Source organism: Crocodylus porosus, unplaced genomic scaffold, assembly GCF_001723895.1.
Source record: "Crocodylus porosus isolate Cpor-Errol unplaced genomic scaffold, CroPor_comp1, whole genome shotgun sequence".
Classification (NCBI taxonomy): domain Eukaryota; kingdom Metazoa; phylum Chordata; order Crocodylia; family Crocodylidae; genus Crocodylus; species Crocodylus porosus.
In genome coordinates, this window is record NW_017728906.1 from 91,191,740 (window position 1) to 91,207,539 (window position 15,800).

The window sequence follows — 15,800 nt, forward strand, 5'->3', positions numbered from 1 at the left end:
GAATTTCCATATTTCATTGATATAAATAAAGACTTCTGGGACAGCCAGGAGAAACTGTATAAACAGGGATTTATATACTTGTTTTACATCTGGCTTGGTGCATATTACAAGAACTAAACTTGTTTATTCCTTATTGTAGTTTGAAGACAAAGGGCAGTCTCCGTAAAACAGTTGTGATTTAATCAAGTAACGTGTAATCTACTTTTCAGACCTGGCACAGCAGCAAAATTGAGGATCCTAGTCCAACATGAAATAAACACTCTGAGGGCACTGGAGAAACCAGGCCTTCAGCCTGCCTTAATCATACATTGGGCAAGGAGTCTGCAAAAGACAGTAAGTTGACACCACTTAAAGATGCTGCTATTCCTGAATATATCTGTACTTTTAGCTTCTCTTACTGCTATTCTAAATTGTGCTAATCTAGTTCTCGGCAGAAATAAACGGGGGATGTAGTAAATGTCCACTTGATCATTTATTCAGAGATGAAACATCTTTCTCCATTTCTTTTGCCAACCTATATTTAGTACTTTTAAAAAATTATTTTAGTTGCGTTTTTCTTTTTTTCTTATATAGGCTTGCGCAGACTGCCTGAGCTAACCTTAGAAGCAGTAAATGAGCTGGAATAAAAGAGCTTTTTAGAGCTGTGTTTCATACCTTAACAATGTTAAATTTTTAAGTAAACTTTTTAAAATTCTGCTTCCTTTCACAGGGCAGTAGTCTAAACTCTTTCTATGACCAAAGGGAATACATTGGCCGAAGTGTTTATTATTGGAAAAAAGTTTTACCTATGCTGGAGATAATCAAAAAGAAGAAAAGCATTCCTGAACCTGCTGATCCTCTGTTTAAACACTTCCATAGTGTAGACATCCAGGTACAAAAATAACTAGGACTATAAAAATGAAGAATGCCAAGTAACCTGGGGCCACTTCTAGTTCCTCATGCAGATGGAGGTTTCATTTCAGATTTTGGATTTATTTCCCTTTTACAGCCCTGGACGTCAATTACTGCCCTCCAGTTTATCAGAAGGTTTAATTTTGTCAGGAATTCTTCCTTCTACGTAGTTTAAAAATCTCCTTATAGCTTCAAGCTGTTGCTTTTCCCTCTTAAACCACTTTCTTAACTTGTGTAATTGCTTGAGCTTACAGGGGGTTTTTTTATGCTTTAGGCCAGGGCTGTGCAGTGTGTCCAGGGGGTGCACACAGTCTGGCATTCACCTCTTGGGCAGCATGCTCTTGTCCATCCATCCATGTCCCCGTCCCGTCCCCCCCAACACACAGACAGACACACACACACACTTTGTGGCCCCCCTCATCCTCCTGGCTAGTGCATGGTGTGATGGAAGAAGTTGAGAACTGGATGCTAGCTTGCAGTTCTGGTGGGAAGCACTCTGGGGAGGCTCTGTGGGCAGGCTTTAATTTGAATAATGCTTATAGTTCCCTAAGTAGGACAGCTAGATGTCCTCCTCTTCACCCTAAGGGCAGATGGCAGTCTAGGCCTGACAGCCAGCCACAGAGACTGCCCTTTGGTTCCCCCGATGTAATGTTTTATTGTATTGGGTAAGTGTTTGTCCTCAGGTTAAGACTATAGTTTTGTAACTGTTTTGCTGTGTGTGTGGCTGACCAGACTAGAGAATGAGCGAAGCTCTGAGGGACCTGCACAGGCAAGGAACGGTGCCAGGGTAAATGGCATTGGAATAGCACGGTAAAGATCGTTTTGAAGCAGTGTCTGCTCTGCTGCTTGGGATATTGGCACTCTGATAACGCTCTTCTAAAGAAGAAAACACCCTCCCTCCTTCCGAGGAGCTGACTGAAAAGAAGGAGCTCCCAGAGATGAGGGTGCTACGGATCACCAGGGAAGCCAGGGGCTGAGAAGAGCCAGGGTCTTGAAGTCGGAGGCCTGCCCCTTGTGAAACCAGGCTAAGGCTGGCTGCAGGGGCTTCTTTCAAGAGAGGGAAACCAGCATTTGCCAAAAAACAGCCTTATTTGAAGGAAGACCTTCCCCTTAACTCCCCTCCCCCACCTGGTGTGGACTTGCAGCACCCCTGAAAGCATCTTAAGGCACCTGGGTTGTTGCAGCTGAGAGTCGCACACTTCATAAAACTGGACAACTTACAAGTTTCTCCAGCAAAAACTAAAGCTGAGGACACAATAAAAGGAATAGGTCTCTGCTTAGAGAGAACACACAATAATCTAATTGTGTAGAGTCTAATGTAGAACTGAGTATGTTTAACAGATCTCTAGAGTACAGTGACTGCACAACTTACAGTCTGGGCTTTAAGTAATTTTTGAAGGAAGTATTTTAGCTGAGTAAAATTGAAATTACCTATGACATCTGTGCTGTCTCCTTCTAAAAGACTTCCTGAAAAGAGCTGGGACGATTGAAAACTAGCAAATGCAGAGAGAGTCCAGAAAAACAACATAGTCTGTTTAAAAAAACAAACAAGCATATAAAACTTGTTACCCATAATTTCATAATTTTGCAAATATTGTGTTTTAATGTGCTCTTTTGGAGTATTTTTTCAAAAACTGGCTAGGCAAGTAGAAAGTTTTGTTTATCCCCACCTTAAGGATAGTTACCAGCAAGACTGGCCTGATTTCCTAATAATTTATTCAGGCATAAACAGGTACCCAAGAAATCGTGTTCTAAGTTGCATTTTAACCTTGCACATATTCTGAATCATGATGCCTATTGTTTCTTTGCTTTTTCATATCCATATCGTTACTCTACAAAGGGGACCAGAGTGGGTTAATGGCTTTCTTCAACAGAAGAGAAAAATGCTGCACCAAGCCAAAAATTTTACATGGCTTCATTTTCTGTTAGTATTATGTGGCTAACAAATTGGGAATTACTAGATAGTGACTGACAATCTGTTTGAAAATCATAAGGAATATGAAATCTAGCCGACAAGCAGAAAACTGTCAAAGTCTTGTTTTAAGCCTAGATTTCAGGCTTAATTTTTCAAGAGGCAGCACCTTGAAGTCTAGTCACTTTCAAAGGGTTAAAAATCCTGCTTTTCCCATAGTCCTAGTTTATTTTTTGTGGTTATAAAAAGAAAAAGTACATGTACATGCTGTGTTAAGGGAACTGTGTTCCAGGGTAGTGCACCCAAGTGTGCCAGGGTAATGCATACACACAGGATTTGAAGTATGAAATCTTAAGTTGCATGTTGATGTGTGTGGTCATAGGACTTCTCCCTCCAATGGATACAGCTCACTGAACAAAACACCAAAAACCCTTTTGTTGGTTTGTTTTATCCTGTATTTTTATAACTTTAAGCTTCATATGCAGCCCTATGCTTTGTTCACTGGATACTACCCAAACCAGTTCTGACTACTGAATATCTCCATAGGTTCTTCTTGGATGCCAGTCTCTCTAATAATGCAGTGCTCCAGTCATTAATGAATTTTCCCTCGTTGGAGTGGTGCTATCCCTACTCTAAAGATGGGTGAAGGGAGGCACAGAATAACCAGAATAAAAAATCTGCTAACTTTTTTTGGTGTTTGGAATTTTAAATTATTTTTAAAAAATAGTATGGAGGTTACTTACATCAGCTTCTTGAGAAGATGAAAACTCAGCCCTCAGGTCTCAAGCTGGAAACTTGCCTTTAAAAAGTTTAGCTAGATCTTACAAGTACTTGTGACTTACTTGCACACTGTTAATGGGGGTTGATCTTGAGGATATCATCCACAAGCTCATACCCATCTGCTGACTGATTATATCACACCTCACTGAATTGACCCACTGTAGCAGTTGAGCCCGAATCATTTTACTTTTTATTTTCTTTTTAGGAATAATATTGTGAATATCAAACTGTTCTTATATGTCCTAATATTTGGCATCTGTCTAGTTTAGTACGTAGTAATTTGGTATAATGCATGTTACTCGTTTTAGCATTTACAAGACTTAAATTAAATGTATACTTTTTTGGTGTAAAACACATGTTTTACTTTAAATTCTTGACACCTTTTTTATAGCCTTCTCAAGTTGCAGAATATGAACAGGAGGAACGTATAGCATCTGCTATGCTCGCTGCAGTTGATGGAAGAACTGAAGATGCCTTGCTAGCATTTGAAAATATTAAGAATGTTGTTTCATACTGGAATCTTGCACTAGTAAGTGTATAAAACTTTTTTTTCCCTTTAAACTTTTGGGGTGTTTAAAACTATATGCTAAGTCTCACTCTGTTGGCTAGATATTCCAAAGAAAGGCTGAGGAGATTGAGAGTGATGCACTCTCACCAGAAGAACAAGAAGAATGCAAAAATCACTTGCGAAAGAGTAGAGACTATCTAATGAAGATCATTGATGAAAGTTTTACAGACATTTCAGTAATTGAGAAGGTATGCATGTTGGGCTTATTCCAGATCTGCTTGTTAATGTGATCAGAATCTTGATCTCAAACACTTTTTTATGAGTAAAAGGGTTTAGTGTGTTACATCTTTCTATTGAAGACTGACCAATTGAAAAGAATTCCCCCTAGCTTGTCTTGAAAGTGTAGAGGATGGTCAGCATAATGTTCTCTTCTGAAATACTGCTGTATGCCTTCATGCTTCTTTTTGTAAATATGAAGTACTGTAGTCACAATTCTGAAATTGAACTGAAATGAGAGAACTTTGGAGGGTGTAAGGTTGTCAGGGTTGTAGCACAGATTTGATTATTAACTTTCTGTATAGCTTAACTTGAATATCTGTTTGTAAATAATTGTAAATGTGGCTGATTTAATCAGAAAAAGATGTTTTAATATTATGTGTTGTTAAATCAGTTAATGACTTGTTAGGGCCACTTCCTTCTCCAGAAGTTCCAGCATTTTACCCTAAGGATAATGATTTGTATACAGGTTTCCCTCAATTTATGTGGGTTCCATGTGTGCAAACTCGGTCTTATGCAATGACCCTTCTTATACCCTAGATTCATTATACGCAGGGTAAATTCACTCTTACGTGATTGGCTCCAGGGTTCCGCTTGTCCCCACTCACCCCAGCCCCTGGGTTGTGCTGTCATGGTGCAGGCAGGTGGTGTCAGCTGCTTCCAGGGCCGCTGCAGCAGGGGTTGGAGTGATGGGGAGAAGCAGAGGCCCGGTATGCGATGTGGTAAGTCAGTAGGGAAAGGGGTGGGGCACAGCGCAGCCTATTGGCCACTCCCAGGGCTGCAGCAGGGAGCAAAGCAGAGGGAACTGTGAGTAGGTGCGGCACAGGGGTGGGGCATAGGTCTTGCTTCTGTGTGCACCCTGGGGGGCTGCGCTGGGCTCTTTCCGGGGGGCACATGTCCCTGGATCTGTGCGCAGGAGAGCAGCAGGCTGCCATTGCAGTTTGGTACTGGCAGCAGTACTGGGCTCTTTCTGGTGCTCAATGGCAGTGCTGGGAGGGCAGGGTCAGGGGCTATCGCAAATTTTGGGGCGGCAGCAGTGCCCCCACCCCAAGTGCTGGGAAGAGCCCAGTGCTGCCTGCAGCAGCAGCCTGCTCTCCTGCATGCAGATCCAGGGGCACATGCCTCCTAAGAACAGCCCAGCCCGCAGCCATCCTGGGATGCACATAGTAACAAGTGCTGTGTTCCCCCATCCCGCACCCTGTATCCACTCAGTTTCCTCCACTTTGCTCCTTGCTGCAGTCCCAGGAGCAGCCCATGGACTGCATTGTGCCCCTCCCCCTGCCCCTTCCCTAGTCCCAGCCTTCCTCCCTCCCTCCCCTCACTGCTGTGGGAACGTATCCCTATTTCTTACATTGTAAACTGGGTTCCCTTTTTGCAAATTTGATTTACACGCAGTTTTCCAGGAACGCATGTACCGCATAAATTGAGGGAAGCCTGCACTTGAACTCTTTATATCAGATTGTGCAAGAAAAATGAACTTGTTTCATGTAAATAATGGAGGTGAACAGCAAAAGTATTCTGGAAAATTCTGTGAAGGATTATGAAGCCTTAACAAAGTAGTGTCCAAGTTTGCTTTATTAGAAACATTGATCCAAACCTTAATTTTTTCAGACAGGAAGGCAGTAATGTTTGGGGGGAAGCATCTTAACATAAAACACTTCTTGCTGGCTAGTACATTGTACACCACTAGTACAATAGATTGAAGGCAACATATCCTGAATTAATAAAGAAAACTTAAAGGGATGACTTATTCCTGAAATTCTTTCCTAGTTACCAGTGTCAATAGAAACTGTGAAGGAGACGCTGGATACAGTAATCCATGAACTTGGGGATTATGGTGAAGAAGGAAGCCCTGTCTTCAAGAACGATCTATCTCAAGCTGCAGCTGCAGAAGTAAAACACTCTACTCCCTCGCCCACAAAATTTACTTTATCACCAAGTAAAAGCTACAAGGTATATCAAAGAGTAAAAGTTTTTTCCTAAAGAGTATGCATTTCTAAAGAAAAGAAAATGAAGATTCAATATTTCCTCTTCTAGTTTTCTCCCAAGACTCCGCCTCGCTGGGCAGAAGATCAGAAATCCTTACTTCAGATGATCTGTCAGCAAGTAGAAGCCCTTAAGGTATGTATGACCATTTGGAACATATCTAAGTCTGTTTAGTGAAGAAGAGTCTTTCTAGCAATGTGTATATTTGTAAAAATCAACATTGGCTGGTGAAGTTTTGGCTTAAAACTTCACCAGTGTGGTGGGACCTCTGTTTTAGTTCTGTGTAATTTGTCTAAATCTCTCACCTAGGGAAAGGTGTCATTTAACTAAAAATCTTTCTTAAGAACCTGTAATACTAGCGCTTAAGTAGATATAGACATCTGTTAGGGAACTATGAACAACATGACCAATACTTACTAAGGAAAAAGCTTTTTAGTCTTTTCTGTAAGAAGACTTTCTCTAATACTCAGAAAGGGGGAAGAGAGAGAAACATCTTAAGTTAAATGGTTAAAGGGACAGAACAAAAGTACTAGATAATTACAAAATACATTTATACCTATTGAATGGCCTATCTAGTAGAAGCACGGATAAAAATGATTTTGACTTCTGTAACCTAGTCAGTTAGGCATTTGGTTCACTTACCTTGTGTCTTCCACTCAGCAGTGTAGTTAGGATGCTTTTCTTTCGTAGACCTCTTTTCCAGGCCAACTTAGCGGTGCCTTATTCTCATTATGATGGCTTTCTCCCATGTCTCAAACACTAGTAACCAGTGTTGCTGACCTGACAGAAAATTATCCTTATTTTTCTCGATTTCATATGAAGCCTTGTGAGATCATACTTGTTAGCCAAGCAGTTGTTTTTCTGTTTGTTTTTGGGTGGGGTGTGGGTACCGGCAGGCATAAGGAAGGTAGTTCTCAATCCAGGAGTGAAGTGTTTTAGTTACAAACTGATTAAACTTTTTTTTTCATTCTGGGTTGTTGCTTTTTTTTTTGGTGGGGGGGGAAGGGGGGGTTGCCTAAGCACTACAGTATCAGTTTTGTTTTGTTTTTTAAAGCTTACCGCTTCAAAGCAGAACCCTTATAGCCTATGTCTTCATGTCCCTAGCTTTTTTGTGTTATACTTTATTAGAATCCAGTGATAGCATAACAAGGTTAGTTTGTTTCTGGAAGGTTCATTTAGTACTGGTTATACTGAAACAAACTGTGTCTTCTTACTTTGTCCCTTGAAGAGTAGCACCTCTGTTTCTACCAAAGTTGTAGATTTGGAGTTCTCAGACTCTGACTTTACTCGGCACCAGGTTAATTCAGTTTGCAAAAGGGGAGCTGAAAGTCTACAACTGCTCTGTGAGCCATGTGTCTGACTGCAGCTGTGTTCGCTGTGCCAATAAAAATGAGGAAATTCTGACACTTGTTTCAGCCAGTATGTACCATCCAAGGTCAGGTGCACTAAAGACGGCTCTGGCACCTGCTGAGGCAAGGTTTCTCTGAACATCCTGATGAATATGACTTGCCTTTGTCTTCATCTACCCATTAGGAGAGACCCAAACTTTTGCTCTCCAAGGAACAGAGCAGTATGCTAGTATTGCCTGTCCTTGTTTCAGGCTCAGACCTGATCTATGCTGTGTCATTCTGCCAGCAAAACTGAAGGCATTCAGTCTTGCAGGTCTCCTGTGGTGACAGAAACAAAGTGAAAAAAAACTTCTGCTGCTATTCAGCAGCAATCAAAAGGTAAATGTAGGCAAGTCTGTACCTTCTGCCAGCTTCCATGGCACCTTCTAACAGCTGTGCCTGCACAAGGTGCGTGTTGTGTGCTGATGACTCTGCTCATAGTGTGGGCTCATGCTGGTGCGCGCACACTCCAGGTGCCTCTTTGCAGTGCCTGCTTTCTGTCACCAGAATTCCCATCTACTGGAAAGGAAACTGACTGCATTGGGGAGAAATAGCTTTTTCTCCTCAGGTTTTCAACAAAATGCATGTTCCCTGATGCTCCAAATATTTAACTCCAGTCTGTAGTGACGTACTTCAGTACTCTGTGGTATGCTGTGCTGATCCATGCTTAAAAAAATTAAGGGCAAATGCTGCTGGTAGTTTATCCTTTGGTTCCTTTCTATACAGTCTCTTTTTAATAAACTCACTACACTTATAATTGTTCCCTTCAGGATAGTTGTTTCATAGTTAGTAGGGTTGGAAGGGACCTGAGCAGATCATCAAGTCCGACCCCCTGCCATGGCAGGAAAGAGTACTGGGGTCAAACGACCCCAGCAAGGTGATTGTCAAGCCTCCTCTTAAAGACCCCCAGGGTAGGAGCCAGCACCACCTCGCTTGGAAGTTGGTTCCAGATCCTAGCCGCCCTGACAGTGAAGTAGCACCTCCTGATGTCTAACCTGAATTTACCCTCTGCCAGCTTGTGACCGTTATTCCTAGTCACTCCTGGTAGTGTTTGGGGGAACAGGGACTTCCCTGTCTGCCTGTCCCCTCTGACTAGTTTGTAACAGGCCAGTAGATCTGCCCTCAGCCTTCTCTTATGGAGGCTGAACAGGTTCAGGTCTCCTAGCCTGTCCTCGTAGGGCCTGCCCTGCTGCCCCCGATCATGTGAGTAGCCCTCCTCTGGACCATCTCCATGTTGTTCACATCCCTCTTGAAGTGCGGCACCCAGAACTGGACGCAGTACTCCAACTGCAGCCTAACCAGTGCCGCATAGAGGGGGAATATTACCTCCTTGGACCTGCTTCAGATGTATCTGTGGATGCATGACAAGGTGTGGTTGGCCTTCCTGACTGCATCCCCACACTGCTGCCCATGTTCATCTTGGCATCAATGATGACTCCAAAAATCCTTTTCTGCCTCTGCACTGACGAGAAGGGAGTTCCCCAGCCTGTAGGTATGGTGCTGGTTTTTCCTCCCCAGGTGCATCACCTTGCACTTGTCAGTATTGAAACCCATCCTATTCTCATCTGCCCACCCCTGTAACCTGTCTAGGTCCGATTGCAGCCTATTCCTCCCTTCTAACGTGCCCACATCCCCCCACATCTTAGTGTCATCAGCAAATTTGAACAGGGTGCTTTTGACCCCCTCATGCAAGTCACTGATGAAGATGTTGAACAGTGCGGGCCCAAGGACTGAGCCCTGGCGAACCCCACTGCCCACATCCCTCCAGGTTAAAAATGACTCATCCACCACCACTCTCTGGGTGCGGCCCTCCAGCCAGTTGGCAACCCATTTGACTGTGTAGGTGTCGACACCACAGTCCCCCAGTTTCTTGATGAAAATGGGGTGAGAGACAATGTCGAAGGCCTTCCGAAAGTCCAGGAAGACTATGTCCACTGCTACCCTTGCATCTAAGGATTATGTGACCTGGTCACAGAAGGCCACCAGGTTGGTCTGGCAGGACCTGCCACTAATGAACCCGTGTTGGTTGCCCCTAAGCATAGTCTCTCTCCCCTGCTGGTCCCTCATGGACATGTGCCAGAATAATTCTCTCAAAAAGCTTACCCAGGATTGAGGTAAGTCTGACTGGCCTATAGTTCCCCAGGGCCTCCTTCCTCCCTTCTTTGAAAATGGGAACCACATTGGCCCTCTTCCAGTCCTCTGGCACCACACCAGAGCACCACGAATGCTTGTAAAGCCGTGCCAGGGGTCCCGCAATGACCTCAGCTAATTCCCTCAGCACTCTGGGGTGGAGATCATCCAGACTAGCTGATTTGAATACATCCAGACCCTCCAGAAGTTTCCTGACTAGATCCCCACTGACCCTTGGCCTAGGTGTGCCTCCCTTGGGGCCTGAGGGGGGCCTGGTGAGGGGGCTGATCTGGTCCTTGCTCAGGAAAATGGAGGCAAAGAAGTCATTAAATAAGTTAGTTTTGTCATCTGGTGTGATGACCAAATCTTCTAGCGTGTCATGCAGGGGTCCCACGTTACCCAGTACCTTCTTTTTGCCCCCTATGTATTTAAAAGAGGACTTCTTGTTCAGGAAGCTAGTCCCAGTTCCATCTCCGCCTTGGCTTTCCTGGCCGCCCCCCTGCATCCCTGAGCAACCGCAGTACAATCCTCCCTGGTGATGGCCCCTCCCTTCCATTGGGTGTATACCTCCCTTTTAGCCAGGAGACATTCCTGGATGCTTTTGAGCTATGGGGGCTTTTGTGCCCTCCTGCCCTCTTTGATCCATGTTGGGATTATCTCCCTTTGGGCTTGGAGGATCGTTTCCTTAAGGAGCAACCACTCTTCTTGGACACCTGGCTCCCTTCCCCTCCGGGACCTCAGTGCTTCCCTGACTATTCTCCTTAGCTCATTGAAGTCCGCCCTCCTTAAATCTAGGGCTGCTGCCTTGCTCTAGGACTTTGCCACCTTGCGCTGGATGGTGAATTCCAGCAGGCGGTGATCACTGTCACCCAGGTGGTCGAGCACCCGCAGCCCCTTCACCAGGTCATCTCCCGTGGCCAGCACTAGGTCCAACAAGGCATCTCCCCTGCTGGGGCTGTGCACCTCCTGGGTTAGATGGAGTTTTGCATTTAGGCTAGGAACGTACATGAGCGGTCAGAGCTGGCTGACTGCTCTTCCCAGCAGATGTCTGGGAAGTTCAGGTCATCCTTTGACCTAACTACCTCTGTGAGCTGACTTAAGAGTTCCTGGTCTAGCTCTTTTCTTTCATTGGGTGGTCTGTAGTAGACCCCCTCGTTAAGTCTCTTTCCCCTCAACTGCCCTGTATTCTAACCCAGAGCACTTCTGTGTGCCCCTCCGCTGACTCTGTGCTACCTGATGAGGATGTGTATTCCTCCTTAATGTAGAGCGCCACACCCCCACCTCTCCCCCCTGTCCTGTCCCTCCTGTATAGCCTATAGCCCTTGATATTCACCGCCCAGTCATGCGTTGGGTCCAGCCACATTTCAGTGAGCCCCACTATGTCTGGGTTGGTGTCAGCTAGCAGGAGGGTAAGTTCCTCCTGCTTGCTTCCCATACTACAAGCATTTGTGTAGAGGCATTTGAGGCCTCCTGTGGATGTGTGCACTGGCCCCCTAATCACAGCATTGCCTGGACCCTGTTACTTACCTGTGTATATGTTCCGCTCGTCGGCCTAGGCTGGGGTGTACTTGTGAGTGCCGCTTGGTTTAGCGGTCCAAGGCTTCCTGCTCCCTTTTCTTCCCCTTCCTCTGACGAGCCTAGTTTAAAGCCCACTGGAGGAGATCTGCGAACCTAGAAGAGAACATACGCTTACCTTTAGGGGAAAGGGTTTGGGTTTGGGTTTTTTGTCTTTTTTTAACTACAGTGCTTTGGGCTATCCTCCAATATTCTTGCTGGTACCTGACCAATTGTATGACTTACACTCATGGTTTTGACTGTTGACTTGGTAGTAGATTGCTTATATCTCATGAGTCCTTTCTGTATAAATTGCTATGTATAATAGTAAACTAGAAGCTTTGCCAGCCTCAAAACTGAGGCTGGATGTCATGTTATATAAAGGTAAAACTGTGTGCCTTAGTGTGTGCATGCGTACATATGTGCACTTGTACACACCAGGCTTTTTTCAGGTAAACATTGCCTTGGAGGGGGAACATCTTGTTTTAATTAAAACTGCATAAATACTTCTTTCCTGATAGAATGAGATGCATGAAATGAAACTAAATTCCAGCTCAAACTTGTCATCTCATCGGTGGCCTTCTGAAAGCTATGGAGCAGATACAATATCAGATGGCTATCAAGGAGCACAAAACTTTCATGGAGCACCATTAACAGGTAAGCTTCTAAAATTGTGATAAAAGACTTAATTAAATAGGGTGAATGAATTCTAAAAATATTTTATTTTTCAAAGATGGTATGTTTTGGATAGAAACGAACTAGGATTAAACCATTTTATGTTCTCTTTTAGTTGCCACTACTGGCCCATCTGTCTATTACAGCCAGTCACCTGCATATAACTCTCAGTACCTTCTCAGAACAGCTGCCACCAATGTAACACCAACAAAGGTGATGATGAATCTCTTAATTTACTCCTGAACTGTTTTGTGAACTATAATCTCATAATGCTTCTCGCCTGCTGTATGTAACATGGATTTTACAGATGAAGACTGTTGGGTGTAACTGATATTTACGCTTCTATGTTTATTTTCTAGACTTGGAATATTTGGACTTACTTCAGTGAGTCCTCTTACTTGAACTCTAATGGAGAGGAAGGGAGTTGTCTAAGACCAGTTAAACATTTCAGTTAACCTGCTTAATTGCACTTTTAAATAGGAATCTAGCCACAGGTTCAAGACAATTTAGGGTGTGATAATAAAGTAAATGAGTGATACAGTTATTCCACATGTAACATTTAACTACATATGATGTGTTACTCCTTAAACTGAATTTGTGGCTCATTTGGGGCTGGCTCATGACAGGTCTCAACTCTAAGCTGAACATCAGAATCCAGCATGGGGCAGCCCAAATCTGGGACACAGCTGTCTCCTACCCAGTTTGGCTCAGGGCAGAAACAGTTCTTGGAACCCCAGCGCTCCAGAGAAAAGATAGTCTCTGATGTTGGGCTCACCGTGCTCTCTGTCTCCCTGATTTTTGGAGTTGCTGCACCCTGGACCTTTAAAAACTGCATGTGCAGCCTTGCTGCCCCATGAGATTTTTCTGACACCCTGGTGCCTGAAGACCCCAGAATCAAGGAACCTCTCCCTGATCCTGAGGTCCCTGTGTACCAGGGATATTGGAAAACAGCTGTACATGTAATTTTTACAGGTCCCAGTGCAACAGGACCAGTTCCAGACCCTGGTTTGGTCCCTGGTCCCAGCTGACAATTGGCTAATTGCAGGCACTTGATTTTGCTGGTGCGAAGCAAAATAAGGTGCAGTTGGGATCTAATTGCATGATTTTTTTAGGGTCGGGGTACTGCCATGCACGTGCGGCCTAAAGAACAAGAGCTTGTACGCGTCTCTTGAAAAGTTCACATGCCTATTTAAAGCCTTCTATTGGGAAACTTTCCTGAAGTAGTTTCTTCTCTATGATGGAGAAAACTTAGAGGGTGCAGTAGAGAAAGAGAAGCACCATGCAATATGTTACACAAAACAGCTATATAGATTTTCTTGACGTTGTTCAACATCAAAGTCTATGTGTATTGAAGAATGGAAACTAAAAATCCACATAATCTCTTTAGGGCAGAGACTATGTTACTTATGTAGTGCTTGTGATTTGTTTTGTGCTTGTGCAAGGGGGGTGCTTGGCCTCTTGAAACTACTTTAATACCAAGTAAAAATAATAATTTTTTCTCTCTCTCTTTTTTTAGGCTCCTGTCTATGGTATGAACAGGCTTACACCTCAGCAACATATATATGCCTATCAGCAGCCAATGCACACACCACCACTGCAGAACACTTCTGCATGTATGTTTTCCCAAGAAATATATGGCGGTCCATTGCGTTTTGATTCTCCTGCTACTGGGCTTCTGTCTCCACGTGGTGGGGATGAGTATTATAATTACAGTGTTCCACAAGCAAGCTCAAATCCACCATTACCTGAACCAGGCTATTTCACAAAGCCTTCAATTGCTCCTCCAGCTGCAAAGCCTGCAGAACCAAAAGTGGTAGAATTTGGGAAATCTACGTTCGGACAACCTGTACCAACAGAAGTAACAAAGCCATCTCTGATGACTCCAGCACAGTCAGCTCAGTCAACAACTTTTAAGTTCAATTCTAACTTCAAATCAAATGATGGAGACTTCACATTTTCTTCACCTCAAGTTCTAACACAGTCTTCCAGTGCAACTTTTAATAGTAGTGAAAGCCTGTTGGGTCTTCTGACATCGGATAAACCTTTACAAGATGAGCGGTATACAGGACAAAAAACAGTTCCAGATCATACACCTAGCCAAAGAAATGTCTTCAGTTTTGGTAATAAAAGTATTTCAGGCATCCCATTTACAGAAAACATGGGACAAAACCAACCTAAAAATTCTTTCTTTGGGAAAGGTGACACAGTTGGCTTCCATGAAGTGGGAAAATCAGGGTTTGGGACCCCAAGTTTAGATCTAGCCAACAAAAGTCACGAAACAGATGGCGGAAGCGTCCATGGAGGTGAAGATGAAGATGATGGTCCTCACTTTGAGCCTGTTGTGCCACTCCCTGATAAAATAGAAGTAAAGACAGGGGAAGAAGATGAGGAAGAATTCTTTTGCAATAGAGCTAAGCTGTTCCGTTTTGTAGAATCTAAAGAATGGAAAGAAAGGGGCATTGGAAACGTGAAAATACTGAGACACAAAATATCTGGCAAATTTCGTCTACTTATGAGACGGGAACAAGTGTTGAAAATCTGTGCAAATCATTATATAAATACTGACATGAAACTGAAACCAAATGCTGATTCAGATAAAACATTTGTGTGGCATGCTGTAGATTATGCAGATGAATTGCCAAAACCTGAACAGCTTGCCATTAGATTCAAAACACCAGAAGAGGCAATGCTTTTCAAATGTAAATTTGAAGAGGCACAAAATATTTTGAGAACATCTGGAACAACCACTCAGCACATTGAAAGTTCCAGAGACACCGTTAATCAAGATATCAAGGAGCCTTGCAAATCTACTCCTGGGCCCCTGAACTTTGGATTTCAATTTAAGAAAGAGGGAATGTGGGAGTGTAACCTCTGCCAGAGGAAAAATAGTACAGCTTCATCCCTGTGTACATGCCAGGTTTCAGTTCCAAATACAGGTAGTTCTATAAAAGGACCTGATAGCAAGAGCAGTTTTATATCTATGTTGGATGTATCCCCACCATCCTTTTCCTTTGGAAAGGAAATGCCATCTACATATACTGCTAGTGGATTGGGCGAACAGTTTACGCCAAGAAAAGATCAGTGGAAGTGTAGATTGTGTTTCACTTGTAACGATGTAACAGCTAAGAACTGTATAGCATGTAATGTTCCAAATCTGAATAATAAGGAAACATATGTTGTACCAGTAGCTGAAACCACTGCAGGTTTTATATCTAATGCTGAGACCATACAGGATACGTTTGGATCAGTTATTGCAAGAAAGGAAGGTCAGTGGGATTGCAGTGTGTATTCAGCGAAGAATGAAGCAACAGTTGTAAATTGTGTGGCCTGCGAGAACCCAAATCAGGCTAACATGCAAGTGTCTGGTCAGCCAGCTTCCTTTAAATTTGGCCAAGTAGATGTTGAAAAGAGTTCAGAAAATGAGCTTTCTTCTGCTTGCTCTGAAAAGGAGGGTCAGTGGGATTGCAAGGTGTGCTTAACAAGAAACGAAGCAACAACAGTAAATTGTGTGGCCTGCAAATCTCCTCATTCTCAAGGTCCGCTGAAGGCCCCTACGTCTACTGTTCAGACATATTCTGAAAGTAAACCCCCTAAAAATGGATTTGGAGAGCTCTTTGCTAAAATGGAAGGACAGTGGGATTGTCCTGTTTGTTTAGTACGAAATGAAGCCTCTTCTGCAACCTGTGTAGCCTGTCAAGCA

The 15,800-nt window shown here is 43.6% G+C and overlaps 1 protein-coding gene across 2 annotated transcripts in view; it reads left to right on the forward strand.

The window, feature by feature from the left end:
- LOC109306272 (E3 SUMO-protein ligase RanBP2-like) overlaps positions 1–15,800 on the forward strand; it is a 60,005-nt gene that overhangs the window by 16,008 nt on the left and 28,197 nt on the right. The window contains exons 12-20 of one of the 2 annotated variants that reach the window (XM_019529596.1): positions 210–333; positions 710–871; positions 3,975–4,112; positions 4,193–4,339; positions 6,138–6,320; positions 6,405–6,488; positions 11,947–12,082; positions 12,216–12,313; positions 13,617–15,800. In XM_019529596.1, coding sequence (XP_019385141.1) covers positions 210–333; positions 710–871; positions 3,975–4,112; positions 4,193–4,339; positions 6,138–6,320; positions 6,405–6,488; positions 11,947–12,082; positions 12,216–12,313; positions 13,617–15,800 — 3,256 coding nt within the window. The remainder of the gene's footprint in view (positions 1–209; positions 334–709; positions 872–3,974; positions 4,113–4,192; positions 4,340–6,137; positions 6,321–6,404; positions 6,489–11,946; positions 12,083–12,215; positions 12,314–13,616) is intronic. The other variant, XM_019529599.1, reaches the window with a different exon arrangement.